Raw genomic sequence first — 15,131 nt, 5'->3', positions numbered from 1 at the left:
CCTAGATGGTCCTGTGCAAATCAGGATGAGTTGTTTACTCTCCTGTTCTATAAATTCATTGAAATGATCAACAGTATATTTTTATAAATGATCTCTATATAGAAGTAATATTCTTTTATTGTTTAAAATTAAATCCCCTATTTTGTAGTTTATTTTTTTTCAAGGGGTAAGTTTTTGGTACTTTTTTTTTTTTTTTTGGCTACGTCGGGTCTTAGTTGAGGCACGCGGGATCTTCATTATGGTGAGCAGGCTCTTTGTTGCAGTGCGTGGGCTTCTCTCTAGTTGTGGCACGCGGGCTGCAGAGCGTGGGGGCTCGCTAGTTGTGGCACACGGGCTCTAAGAGTGGGCGGGCTCAGTAGTTGTGGCATTGCGGGCTTGGTTGCCCCGTAGCATGTGGGATCTTAGTTCCCCGACCAGGGATCAAACCCACGTCCCCTGCATTGGAAGATGGACTCTTAACCACTGGACCACCAGGGAAGTCCCTAGTTTATGATTTTATGAAATACTTATTTTCTGCTTTAGCGTTGTTGAATCTTGGATATTTTAGGGAGAGGGAGGCTTTGTTCATCTATCTTTATCTTTGCCACACTCACTGAATTTTAAATTTTGTGCTGTTGTCTAAATGGAGGCTTTCTAACCTTTCAAGTTCCACATTCATTGGACTAAACTTCTTTAACAACTGGTATGTACCATCCTGTCTTGTTACTGAGATGTTACCTGTGTATTAATATCATCTTTAAAACTAGAGTACCCGTATGGAAACAGGGGCTTTGTCTTGTACCATTTTTGTGTCCTTGCCATACCCACTTTACAGACTAGGCAGTCAGTATGTTTATTAATTGATCCAGGCAGATAGATATATGATGATATTTCTCTGTCTTTTCCAGTCTTTAATACTATGCATAGTATGCAAAATGGATCAGATCTTTTGATATTTTTTTTAAAATTTTGCTTCTGACTTAAGAATGACATCATGAAGTAAGCAGACAATTAAGATGTACCTTCTAAGTGAGGAGTTGATAGGTCTGTAACCTTGGAGGACTGGAAATGTATTTTATTATCTACATTCAGGACTCTTACTCTGTTCTTTGCAGTTGAATAATAATGAACCCATATTCAACTTTGTGGCATTTTTAAAGGGTTGAGCTGGACATAATCAGCTTACATATAACTGGCCATATCCTCTGGGCATAGGTTATGACCTAAATTCATTTGGATGAATAACCAATTCACTTCAAAGTTTGTTAAAACTCAGGCTTTGTTTTTTCTTTTGTCACACTTGGTCACACAGCTGTTAAGTGGCAGAATTGGAAATGAAATTCAAGTAGTCTAACTGCAGAATTGGCTCTTGAAAACTTTGAGCCATATTGTCTCCTACAATTTGCTTCACTTCTGTTCCCTATCCTGGTTATGGCTCCATCACACACCCAGATAGTGAAGTGGGAAATTTTGGTTGTTCAGAATCCTTCTTCTTTCTAAGCCTCAGCTATCCCATAATCATCTGTCAGAGATCTTATACATATGCTGAGTTTTTTCCTTCACATTACCAGTGCTCTGGTTCAGATAAACTGAATTTTTTTTTTTTTTTTCTGTACGCGGGCCTCTTACTGTTGTGGTCTCTCCCGTTGCGGAGCACAGGCTCCGGACGCGCAGGCTCAGCGGCCATGGCTCACGGGCCCAGCTGCTCCGCAGCATGTGGGATCTTCCCGGACCGGGGCACAAACCCCTGTCCCTTGCATCGGCAGGTGCACTCTCTACCACTGCGCCACCAGGGAGGCCCTAAACTGATTATTTTAAATCTAGACCCTTGCTACCAAAGTTATTCTTCTAAAATGCGTTTCTTGCTGTGGAAACCTATCAGTGTCTATCAGTTACCTTCAGGATAAGCTTTAAACTACTGTGCTTGGTATACTTTCGATACCATATGAACTATCCCATAGGATCCTATACAGTTTAGATTACCGTTTGCCTGTTGGCCTCATCACTTTGCACCAACCTTACCAACAGTTCTCCAGCGCGCCATACTTTCCATAATTCTTTCTTGAAGAATTATACTTTAAGACACAGTTCATTCAAATGTTACCTTATCTGTGAACCTTTTCCTGATTCCTGTAGGTTGGATTATCCATTTCTCTTGTGAACCTCAGATGTACTAGTTGACATTTTGCATCTATTTTAGTAACTGTCACACTGAAAGCTGTTTATTTGTTTATAGGTTGTCTCCTCACTAGACTATGAGCTCCTTGAAAGAAGGAATCGTGTCTTACTCATCTTTCTGTCTCCAGTATCTAGAACAGTTCCTGGTACAAAGTAAGTGATTAACAACTTTATTTAACTAAGACTGTATTTAGGAGTTAAACTCCATACATGCTGACAGTTAATTATACCTATGTAGACTGAGAAATACATTGTCATAAAAAATATGGTTATAGATCTTTAACACTTCTGAGCCACAGTTTCCTCATCTATAAGATGGAAATAGTACCTCCCTACTCATATAGTGTTATTATAATGCTCAGATAAAAGAATATATAGATACGGAAGCAACCTAAGTGTCCATCAGCAGATGAGTGGATTAAGAAGATATGGCATAGGGCTTCCCTGGTGGCGCAGTGGTTGAGAGTCCGCCTGCCGATGCAGGGGACACGGGTTCGTGCCCTGGTCCGGGAAGATCCCACATGCTGCGGAGTGGCTGAGCCCGTGAGCCTTGGCCGCTGAGCCTGCGTGTCCGGAGCCTGTGCTCCGCAACGGGAGAGACCACAACAGTGAGAGGCCCATGTACTGCAAAAAAAAAAAAAAGAAGATATGGCATATAAATACAGTGGAATATTTTATGCAGCTATAAAAAAGAATGAAATTTTGCCATTTGTAGCAGCGGATGGACTTGGAGGGTAATATGCTAAGTGAAATAAGTCAGACAGAGAAAGACATGCTGTATGATATCACTTATATGTGGAATTAAAAAATACAACAAACTAGTGAGTATAACAAAAAAGAAACAGACTCATAGAGAACAAACTAGTGGTTACTGTTGTTAAGAGGGAAGGGGGAGGGGCAATGTAGGGGCAGGGGATTGATTAAGAGGTATAAACTATTATGTATAAAATAAGCTACAAGGATATATTTGTACAAACTGGGAATACAGCCAATATTTTATGATAACTATAAATGGAGTATAATCTTTAAAAATTATGAGTCACTACACTGTACACCTGTAACATATAATATTGTACATCAACTATACTTCAATAAAAAATTATCACATTAAAAAAAGAATGTATGTAACAGTACATTACATGTATTTTAAGTGCCGTAACATCTTTGTTATTAAATGAAGTGTGAGAACTAATTGCATGTTGAAGTAGATGATTTTGTTTGCTGTGTATCTTCCCTTTTAAGGCAAAATAGCACCATTTTTGAAGGATCTTTATCATTTGCAGTTTAAATTTGCAGTTATTGGTGACTGGAGGCATGCACTCTTGAGTCTGAGGGCTGGTTTATATAAGACAAAGGGAGAAGTAGCTTGGAGGTGAGAATCTGGATACAGAAAAAGTTTTAAGCTGTTAGAGCAAACAGTCTTTTGCCTAGTTGGCATTTTCCCAGTCTGCACAGCATTTTAAACTTTACAATTTTTTTTATGTACCTTATTCTCAACCTCAGCAATTACCTTTCTGTCTAATTTCACTAATAAAGTCCCTCAATTTTCTTTTAATCTACCTCCAAATGAATTCTTATATTCACTTATCCTTAGGTCCATCATTTACTGTTCAGAGGAAGAAGTGCCTTTTTCGTGGAAGACTAATTACACATCATCTGTATGAAAGCTCTAGCTTTTCTTTCTTTTTCTTAGGCTGCAGACATACTCCCTTACCACCACATTTGATGAATTAGTGCTCTACACTTTCCTGTGTCTACTTCCTTGGCTTCCATGCATTCTTTACATTTTTAAAAATTCTGTAATTTGAACATGCCAATTCCAGATTATATGTAACATATGGAATTTAATAATAGAAACAAACATTTGGGAACCAACCATTCGACTTAGAACTAGGTCAGTACTAACACAGTTAAAGAGCTACCTGTGAGTACCTCTGTAACCCCATATTCCTGTCTTTCCCCAGCCCCTGAAGTAACTGCTATTTTGAATTTTTTTTTAAATTTCTTTTTTAAAAATAGTATTACCACAAATACAGTTCTTTGTTTTGAGTTTAATGTTTTGTTTAGAGTCTTTTTAAAGCTTGCACAAATGGTATTTTATTATAGAGAAATGTCTGTAAATCTTTATACATTTCAAAGAAAACATTCAACCATCATAAAAGAATAATAGAAAAATCTCAGAATGCATATTCAAATTTATGACAAGAAAATAATCATGGAGACTTATTTTTGTACTGTGTGGGTATTGTTGTACCATATATGAAAGAAAGCTCCTTATTCAGAGTGTAGCAGGTATATTTCCACACACTAATTTCTTGAGTTTGGCAGAAGTGTTTCAGTTAGATTGATGGTGTACTCCTTGGAGGAGTCACAGCTTGTCATTTGGTTGCCCTTTGGACCTCAGCAGTTCTTCAGTGGGCTTCATTCAATTGTTTATTGATAGTATAAGCTTTTGAGACTCAGGATCCACAATGCCCCCATGTTTCTGGATTTTTTTTCAATCATGGAATCATGGCATTTTCAAAATAAATGCATAGCAAAAGATGAGGCCATGATAACCACCAGAAGAATACATTTCTTTCTTCTTTGTCATTAGGAGTTGGAAGCATTTCTTGATGCCCAATGTAGAATGTAGAACGTTAAATCTTGGAGGGTGGGACTAAGTGAGAGGAAGATGTTAATACCTAGAACTCCTGTTTGTCTTTTTTCATTTACTATTGTGTTTCTAAGATACATTCATGTTGTTGCTTACAGCTATAGTTCATTCATTCTCACTACTTTTCCATTGTGTGTTAGCCTAATTCTTTTAACCATGGTTCTACCAGTGGACATTTGAGCATTTTTGTTGTTGTTGTTATTATGAAGAATGCTTATACTTGGCACACAAGTACAAAAATTTTTATAGTATGTATCTAGAATTGCTTATTGAAGGACATGCAAATGTTCAACTTTACATAATAATGCCAAATTGTTTTCCAACAATTTTACCAAATTTAACACCTACCAGCAGGACTTTACCAATTTAAACACCTAGTAGCAATGTGTAAGAGCCATTTTTGGAGCCACTGCTCCATTTTTTTTTTTTTTTTTTTTTTTGCTGTTATTTGGTACTGTCAAAACTCCTAGTTATTACCATTCTAGTGAGTTTGAAAATAACATCTCATGTGGTCTTAGCTAGTATTTCTCTCATGAATAATGAGATTCTATATCTTTTAAAATACTTATTGGCCAAACAAGTTTCCTGTGTATAAAATTTCTGTTCAGGTTTTTTTGCCCATTTGCTTCCTGTGTTTTTATTTTTTGTGTTTTTTTGAGGTTCTTAAATAGTTTAAATAATAATCTTTAATCAGTTTTAAGTTTTGTAAATATCTCCCAGTTTGTGGCTTGTCTTTTAGGTTTTTTTTTTTTTTAATGATGTTTTATGGTAAACAGAAGTTCTCAGTTTCCACATAGTTAAAATACTTATTCTTTTCTTCTTTGGTTAGTATGCTTGTTTAAGAAATCTTTCCTTCTGGGAGGACACAAAACAACAGTTTTCTGCTGTAATTTCTTAAAGTTTTAAAGTTTGCCTTTCATATAATATCACTAGTCCATCTTGAATTGATTTTGTATGTGAGGTAGAGATCCAGTTTAATTCTTTCCATATTGATAATATTAGGACCATTTAATTGTCCCTCCTTTCCCACAGATCTGCATTGCTACATCTGTTACCTGAGTATGTCCTTAGATACTTGGTCTTTTGGGGGACTCTTTATGTTGTTTCATTTTATTTACCCTTCTTCAGTCTTGCCAGGCATTTATTTGTTTTAGTGTTTTCTAAGAACTATGATTTTGTTGATCCTTTCTGTTACCTTTTTTCTACTTCATTAGTTTCTGTTCTTTATTATTTCCTACATTCTTTGGATTTACTTGTGATTATCTTTCTAACTTAACAGACTGGCCTGTCAACTCATTCATTTTCAACCTTTCTTCTTTTCCTAGTATAAGTCATTAAGGCTATAGATTTGCCTCTAAGTATAACTTTTACTGTATTCCAAAAATGTTTGTATGTGGTATTTTTATCATTTAGTTTTTAGTATTTTTAGAAAAATTTCCAATGTGGTTTCTGATGACTCATGAAATATTTAGAAGTGTTATTATTTTCTATTTGTATTTTAAAAATTTATCTTTCATTATTGATTTTTAACTTAATTGCATTTTGATCAGAGCCTGGGAACAGTATGATACATATTCTTTGAAATTTAGTGACATTTTCATTATCTCCCAGTGTGTGTATTATTTTTCTGTATGTCTCATGTATACTTAGAAGAATGTTTATTTTCTAGTAATTGGATGTAAGGTTCTGTTAATTAAGTCCTGCTTGTTAATCATTTTGTTTTTATTTATTTATTTTTTCAAAAAAATTTTTAAATTGGAGTATAGTTGCTTTACAGTGTTGCGCTAGCTCCTACTGCACAGCAAAGTGAACCAGCCATATGTATACACATATCCCCTCCCTTTTGGATTTCCTTCCCATTCAGGTCACCACAGAGCACTGAGTAGAATTCCCCGTGCTATACAGCAGTTCCTCACTAGATAATCTATTTCATACCCAGCGGTTTATATATGTCAATCCCAGTCTCCCAATTCATCCCACCCGGCATTTCCCCCGCTAGTGTCCACGTGTTTATTCTCTTCATCATGTCTCTATTTCTGCTTTGCAAATAGTTTCATCTGTTTTGGTCCACTTGATCCATGGAAAATTAGTGTGTGTTGAAATCGCCCAAGGCAATGGTCAATTTGTCAGTTTCTTTCTGTGGTTCTAACAATCTTTGGAGGCTTTTCTCCCCCCAGGAGATGGTGAATTTTATTTTGCCTTGTATGGATAGAGATTTGATTTGCTTAGAAATGTTCCATGGTAAAGAGAGACCAGGAGAAAGCACAGTATGTAGAATTCTATGTTAATTTTCACTGTCAACTGGGAGAGCAGCATACTCACAGTACTGAACTCAGAAGCTGGATTCTTCAGGGTTCTTTGGCTCAGCTGCAGATTGGAGTTCTTGATCCTTTGTTATGTTTCCTTTCAGACTTCTTCCATTAGTCTTTGTTCCTTCATCTCTTGGTCCATGCTTGAGTTCCCACTTTCACCTTTCGGGACACTCACCAAATCTGTTTTATTTTCATCTTTCCAGGTTTCATCTTTCCTGAGATGTTGAGCTGGAGTGACTTTTCCTTCATCACTTGTAGGGGATTGCTGCTCTGTGTTTGAGCTCTGAGATCAAGTAGAAAGATTAGCACTTCACTTCACCCAAGCATTCTCTGTTGATGGAGGGGCCAGCATTACCTTTAGTAGCTAATCAGGTTTGGGAAGCTTAGAAGTTGGAGAGTGACAGTCTTTTGCCTTAGTGAGTATTTCATTTTCCAGAGACATCTCACTCTCCTTCATGCATCCCCGTCTGACTTCTGGCAGATGTGGCAAGGTCCCAATCTGAGATGACGCACTTCCTGTCTTTGACCATTACTGTTCTAAATTTTCTTCACTCTGCCAGTTTGGGTGTCTCTCCTGAGGCTGTCATTCTAGTTTTGGTTCATCGAACTGATGCTGCGATTTCTCCCTTTCCTTCTGTAGCTGGTCTTCTACTTGCTGTCTCACAGGTGGGTCAGCAGGCTTTGCTGCTCCAAAGATGGAAGCTGCTTGACTAAACTGGGAAGTACCAGCAGAGGAGTCATCTTCCTTAGGACTACTCTGAGGCTTTAGATTCAGTTTGGGTCTCTGGGAGGGTCCTCTATCATCACACCTGTAATCATCTGGAGAGCAGTTGTCTTTGGTGCTCCACGACTGAATGTCCTGTCTATCCATCTTCACAGTGGTCCTGCTTCCTCTGTAGTCGTCATCCCTATAGTACCCACTACGACTTGTATTTCTGCCATTGTTTATCCTGAAGTCATAGCCTCTACCATGGTCTCTGCTGCCTTAGTCATGATAGCAGTCCTGGCCTCCGTAGTGATCACAGTGTTTGCCTTCAAAGCTCTCTTCACCTCTCCTAGGTGGATAGTCAAATCCAAGCTGTCTATGGCAGGACAGTTCCTCAAGTCTGTATCGATTTTGTGAGAAAGCTGATTTCTTTTTCAGCCCAAAGAATGATCATCCTTGTCTTTTTCCCGTGCTTGATTAGCAGTGTCCCCTGGAATTCTGTTATCTAGAGATTTTTTTATTGAGGTTGAGGACACAGAGCAGGGACTCCAGGTTCTCAAACTCAGCATTATTGAAACCTTTCAACCTCTCTGGATTACTGGGTTCGCATGGTAAATACGCTGCACTGATACTTAATCCTCTAAAGAATTCCTTAATGGAGACTTCTGTCTATCACAAGTTGGGTTCCCCAGAAAAGCAGTGTAGGGTGGCAGATGGGGAAATGGCTCTGGTTCCCAGGCAGCCTGTGGAGCAGTGGGCAGGATGTATTGGTTAGTTGCAGGTGCCTTATACATGTTGTCATCCTAACTGTGCCAAGTGCTTGAAACATCCTCCAGATCATCTGTTCTATCAGTCCAGCTGACTGGTTTGGGGATATAGATGCTGCTTCCACCAGTGTTACTACCATCCTCAGCCTGTAAGCCTGTTAGGGAGATAGGGTTCCCATTCTTCTTGGCTCAGGTCACTTTGCTGGGCTAGGGGAAAGAACCAAAACGAGGCTTTTTTTCTTTTTTTTTTTTTTAAGCATGCAAATTTGGAGTTTTATTTCTACTTACTAGATTGGATCTTGTATCATTTTCTTTGTTCTCCCTAATAATGCTCTTTTTCTGCTATTATAACTAATCCCAGCTTTCTTTTTGTTTATATTTGCCTAATATGTCCTTTTCCATATTTTTGCTTTCATCCAATCAGCATCTTTATTTTGTAGGTGTCTCTTGTCTTACTTTTGAATTTGCCCGTATACATTTATTGTGATTATTTCTATATTTGAACTCTCTTTGTGCTTTCTGATAGTCCGGGTTGCTTTATGCCTTTTTTTTTTCCTTTCCTTTTCTAGCCTTTTTTTGGGAATTGATTTTTTTTTTTAAATTGTATTCTCTTCTCTACTAGTTTGGAAATTATACTCACTTATTTCTATTCTTTTATGATTACCCTTGAAATTCTGCTGACATACTATTAATATATAGGCTAAAGTTAAACCAGATCATAATCCCTCTGCTGGACAATGCAAGAATTTACATCACCAACTCCTATCCTCTCTCTTCCTACCCTGCTCCTCCATTATATGCTTCTGTTCCTTATTCCATATTTGAACGGTTTATACGGGTTTTATTTAAATACCATAATAAGATGTTGTTATTGTTATTTTATTCAGACAGTGTTTATTTAGATTTATTTGTATGCTTACTAATTTCTTTACTCGTCTTTTCCTTCTTGCATCTGAGATCATCCTTGTGTGTAATTTTACTCTTTTATGAAACATGTCCTTTAGATTTTGTTGAAGTAAAGGTCTGCTGCCGGTAAACTCTCTTTTGGTTTATCTGGCAAAGTCTTAATGCCTTCTGTGTCCCAGAGAGAGTTTTAGTGGTTGAATAATTTTTGTCTCAGTTCTTTGCACATAGATGCTTGTTCTACCTTTTGTGCTTCCATTGCTGCTGTTGAGAATTCTGCTATCACTTTACTCTCTTCTTTTATATGTAATCACTTTTCTTTCTGGCTGCTTTTAACATGCTCTCTTTTGGTGTTCTGCAGTTTGACTGCTTTGTGTCCAAATGTGAGTGTCTTTATGTTTATCCTGCCTCTTTTATATATATTGTATTTCTTAGAATTGTGAATAAATGTTTTTCATGGCTCCAGAAAATTAAGTCATTTTCTCTCCTGGTATGACCTCCTCTTTCTTCATTTTCTGAGATTATGAGTAGAAATATATTTCAGGTCACGTTTTATCTTTCACGTCTTTTAGCTTCTTTTTCATATTTTCAAGCTGTTTATTTCAGCATTACTTCTAAATGATTTTTTTAGGTTTATGTTCAAGTTTACTGATTCTTAAGTTCTGTCTAATCTGAATAAACTATGGATTTTAATTAATAATATATTGATATTGGTTCATTGATTATGACAAGTGTAGCATACTAATATAAGAAATTAATAGTAGGGAAAACTGGGTATAGGGTATATGAGAACTCTGTTATCTTCACAACTTTTCTGTAAATCTGAAACTATTCTAAAATGAAGAGTTTAAACAAATTCTATATGATTCTTTTTCAGATATGCAATGCCATTTTCATAGTCTCTTTGCTTGACCATGTTTTATTTTATCTTTTATTGCTAAAACTAATTTTTAAAAGTTTGTTTAATAATCATAATATGTAAAGTTCATAAAGGGTAAGAAACATATTTGTTAATATTTCTCAATCTTGCCCTGAATGTTCTACTTTATGTTAGTAGGTTAAAAGTGTATAGAAGGTTAGCCTTAAAACATTTGCCATGCAGAAGAAAGCTGCTTTGTATTTTATTTAAAAACTAAAAATTGGGTGGAGCAGTGAAACAGAACTTGAAAAAAATTATCTATAAAAAGAAACATGCAGGATTTACTGGGGACATGACAACTTAATGTAATATATAAACCTGCTCTAGGTACTGTATTTAAAGATTATGATAAAGGACATTGTTGGGACAGGTGATGAAATTATAGTATATGGACTGTATATTAGATAATAATAATGTACTAGCTAAGTTCCTGAATTCTATTATTGTATTGTGAGAATATTTTTATTCATAGGAAATACATACTAAAGTATTAAAAGAGTAAAGGGACAGTTTACTTAGGTGGTTCAGGTAGTAAATTAATACTGTATAATATTATATAATATGTAAAAATAAACATATAAAAATTATTTGTGTATTTGTTTGATTTATAAATCAACACATGACCCTGGATTCTTAGTACCATCATTTATTTTGTTGCTCAAGTTGACCCAGATATGGTTACTTAGCCATATTCTCTTGTAGTTCTTACAATAATAATAAGTCTTAATTTTAAATGGGGGACAGCTGTGACTATATCAACATGTGATGGGTTGAAAATATTCTCTTAAGTGTGGTTTCTTAGTTAATTCAAGTAAACAGTGTTAATCATATTGAAAATTATAATCTCTAATATATGAATAAATTAACTTTTTTGTAGGTTTAAGCTGAATTTTGGGACATGGCCACTGCTTCACCAAGGTCTGATACTAGTAATAATGACAGTGGAAGGTTACAGTTACAGGTAACTGGTAAGTTATTTTCACAATAATTTAAAATAGTAGTTCCTTGATGAAACTTTCTTTTTAATACCTAATTCAGCAGACTTATTTCATAAGTATATTTTCTTTTAGATTCATGCCATGGTGTATTTGTTGCAATAGGCCTCAAAGCTAGAAACCCTCTAAAAATATTTTATGTGTTCAGTAAGTGTTTATTGAACCTGTGCTGGATGCAGAGAAGCTATATCCTCTGGTGGTGGGAGAATTTGTGTATTGGAATAAACACCATTGAGCTGGCCCTTAAATGATTATTAGGATGGAGAAGGATGCTAAAAGCCTTTTTTCATCCATTTAAGCTATTCATTTAATCATTGGGCAAATATTTGTTAAGTGGAATTCTATATATGAAAACACAGGCCCTAGTACTCCAGGAACTTACTATATAATGTTGAGACAGATTTGTTTTGCATGGACAGTTACCATGCAAAGTGATCATTAACTGGATGCAGTGAGAACTTAGAGGAAAGTGTCATAGGTCTGCTTGGGATTGGAGATGGCCTATAGATCTAGGAGAATAGGGTAAGAGAAAGACTCACAGAGGGTAACACTTCGACTCTTGTAGGAGGGCTCAGAGTTCATTTCAAATTAGATTGGCAGCTAAAAGCATGAGAGAGAGAGGGAACAGCATATGTAAAAGCATGAAAGAGCCTTTTTTTAGGTGACTTCAGACAATTTATTTTAGCTAGTTGGAATAATGATTCAAGGAGTGGTCCTTAAACCAGCAATTTTACTAGTAGAAATTTATTTTGTAGGTATTTATATTATTTATTAATGCATATAAATAATGTCCATATATAATATATGTATATAGTTTTTTTATATATAAATATCTACAAGATGAATTAGTAGAAGTAACAGAGAGAGAGTGAGAGAGAGTTTTTAATAGCAAAAGACTGACAGTGGAATTCTAGATAAACAATGACATGAAATAAATGAATACGGGTACCAGTAAGAGCCAAGTTCTAAGATAATATTAAGTGAAAGAGCAAGTTGTGGAATAGTGTGTTTAGTATGTGACCATATGGATGTGAAAAAGGAGGGGTGTTTGTATGTGCCTCTATGCTTATAACATTAGAAATAATATTTGCCTTAGGTGGGGCAGGATTGAGCTTAGAATAAGAAGGCGATATACTGTAATTCCCATGGTACTCATTACTGTGAGGTCAGTTGTTTCTAGGAGTTTTCAGTGAACGAGAACTAGGAAATGTTTATTGTCTTAGAAAGCAAAAAACAAATCCTGAGTTCATGCTGATATTTGCAATTCAAAATAATAGCTATAGCCTCTAAGTAACCATTTTCCACTAAAAGGAGCAAAAAGTTATTTTTACTTCATTTGACTTTATATTTCTATCTCTTTTCTCTTAACCTCAGAATTTTAATTCTAAATGATGTTAACACAGTTATATCTGTTTTATCCTAACATACACAGAATAGCAAAGTTAAAATTACCGAAAGTAACAGGCCCACTCATCACAGTTTTAAGATTTCTTTGTGAGCTTCCCCTCCTTAGGATGTATAGTCAGAGTACCATGTTTCAAAGTAACTTAATTTTCTATTTGGTTATGCCACCAACTGGACTAGTTAGATTCACTGCTTTTAGTTATTTACTTTTTATTTAATTTTGTTTTATCACCATACAAAACGTTTATACAGTTCTGGAGTCAAAATTATTAAATTAAGGTATATTTGGAGAAGTCTGGCTACTTTATCCCGTTCCTCCCCCGTCTCTCCCTTGCCCTTTTGGTAAACATTTTTATTTATTTTCATTTATCCTTCCATTTCTTCTTTTTGAAAATATAAGCAGATATGCACAGTGTATGTATTCACATCTCTCCTCCCAACCCTCTAGTTCTTAGCACCTAGTTTCTGCACCTTGCTTTTCTTCATTTAACAGTAATATCCTGGAGTAATATCCGTAGCAGGGTATTCCATACACCTTTTTATCGCTACACGGCACTCTATTGACTAGATATACCAAAATTAATTCAGCTAGCCCCCTATTGATGGACATTGGGTACCATGTTTTGTTATTGCAGATAATCCTATGCTACAGTAAAGAGCTTCGTGCGAATGTCATTTCTTATTTTTGCTCGTGTCATTAGGATAGAATCCTAGAATGAGATTGCTGGGTCAGAGAGTAAGCACGTGTAATAATGTCAATCACAGTTGATCCCTGAACTGCAGGGTTTATGGGTGCTGACTCCTGTGCAGTTGAAAATCCGTGTATAACTTTACAGTCAGCCCTCAGTGTCCATGGTTGCACACCCATGGATTCAACCAACCGCTGATCGTGTAGTACTGCGATATGTCCTTATTTTAAAAAAACCTGCGTGTAAGCGGATCCACGCAGTTCAAACCCCTGTTGGTCAAAGGCCAACTATGTTGCCAAGTTCCTCTCCATAGGATCTGTACTATTTCTGTGTTCCCACCAGCTGTCTATGAGAATGCCTGTTTTCCTATAGCCTCATCAAGATATGCTGTCAGGCATGTTGACAGGTCAGAAGTGGTATCGTGTCATTTTAAATATCATTTCTCTCATAAGTGAGGTTGAGCCATGTTTAAGGGATATTTGTATTTAGTTTTCTGTGAACTGAGAACTTACATGTTTTGAAGCAATTTCCTGGTGATTCTGATGTGTATTGCACTTAAGAACCAGTTATACGTGTAATTTCTAATACTTCTGCTTTTGCTCTGCATAAGCTTAGAGCCGTATATTTGGTTACAGTGTTGCTTGTGCAGGACCTGTGGCCTACATATCTGAGGTGTGACTTTCTTCCTGTTCTTTACCTAATGTATGAGTACTTAATTGAAGTAGCAAAGACCTGATCTAGCTGATTTGAGCCAAAAGGCAACTTACAGAGAAGCTATCAGGTAGCTAATAGAATCACCGGAAGTCTAGAGAACCAATTGGAAAATAGGTATGGACCAAAGGAATGTAATTAGCCAAGATAGTGCCTCCACAGTATTTATCATTTCACATATCAGTTATTATTCTCCTTTGAAATACAGTGATGCTCTTGGGAAACCAAACTTGGACCTGTGCTAAATGGCACCAGGTTTTAGTGCCTTGCTTTTCCTCTCTTTTTTCCTTGCCTTTGCCTTTCTTTCATTTTGTTGATCTGGTTTTTTAAATTACAAAACACCTTAAAATCCACAATCTTATTGATCTAACAGTACCTTATGTAATAAATATGTACTCCAGTTTTACCAAGGAAGGAACTGAGAATCAGATTAAATGCCTTCCATTAGTAATAAGAAACTAACCAAGGTCTTATGTTGTTGCTCCTTTTATTAGGTAACAGTGACCTCTGTATTGATTTTTCTTTAATTTTTTTTTTTTTTTTTTTTTTTTTTGTGGTACGTGGGTCTCTCCCTGTTGTGGCCTCTCCCGTTGCGGAGCACAGGCTCCAGACGTGCAGGCTCGGCGGCCATGGCTCACGGGCCCAGCCGCTCCACGGCATGTGGGATCTTCCCGGACCGGGGCATGAACCCGTGTCCCCTGCATTGGCAGGCAGACTCTCAACCACTGCGCCCCAGGGAAGCCCTAGCTTATATATTTTTATTCTTATTTCTCTTCGTAACCCATATCTGATTGGCAGCAACAGATAAGAATAAGAATATTGGTCATGAAAGCAGGAAAACTGTAACAGAAAAAAGCCAAAGTGAAAACTACCTACCATAACATGCTATAATGTGTACTATAGAGAAGCAGC

The 15,131-nt window shown here is 36.5% G+C and overlaps 1 protein-coding gene and 2 pseudogenes across 4 annotated transcripts in view; 1 reads left to right on the top strand and 2 right to left on the bottom strand.

The window, feature by feature from the left end:
• WWP1 (WW domain containing E3 ubiquitin protein ligase 1) overlaps positions 1-15,131 on the top strand; it is a 115,052-nt gene that overhangs the window by 21,505 nt on the left and 78,416 nt on the right. For both annotated transcript variants that reach the window (XM_079901449.1, XM_079901450.1), the window contains 2 exons: positions 2,216-2,310; positions 11,298-11,388. In XM_079901449.1, coding sequence (XP_079757575.1) covers positions 11,319-11,388 — 70 coding nt within the window. In that variant the 5' untranslated portion in view covers positions 2,216-2,310; positions 11,298-11,318. The remainder of the gene's footprint in view (positions 1-2,215; positions 2,311-11,297; positions 11,389-15,131) is intronic.
• Positions 7,146-7,996, bottom strand: LOC307176034 (eukaryotic translation initiation factor 4B-like; annotated as a pseudogene). The gene has a single exon. The product of its transcript is annotated as a eukaryotic translation initiation factor 4B-like (transcript).
• Positions 8,111-9,760, bottom strand: LOC307176033 (eukaryotic translation initiation factor 4B-like; annotated as a pseudogene). The gene is made up of 2 exons: positions 9,746-9,760; positions 8,111-8,781 (listed from the first exon to the last, which is right to left on the bottom strand). The product of its transcript is annotated as a eukaryotic translation initiation factor 4B-like (transcript).

Source organism: Stenella coeruleoalba (genome assembly GCF_951394435.1).
Source record: "Stenella coeruleoalba genome assembly, chromosome: 17".
In the NCBI taxonomy this organism is placed as follows: Eukaryota; Metazoa; Chordata; class Mammalia; order Artiodactyla; family Delphinidae; genus Stenella; species Stenella coeruleoalba.
The sequence above is the reverse complement of the archived record's forward strand: the minus strand, read 5'-3'. Positions and strand labels throughout refer to the sequence as shown.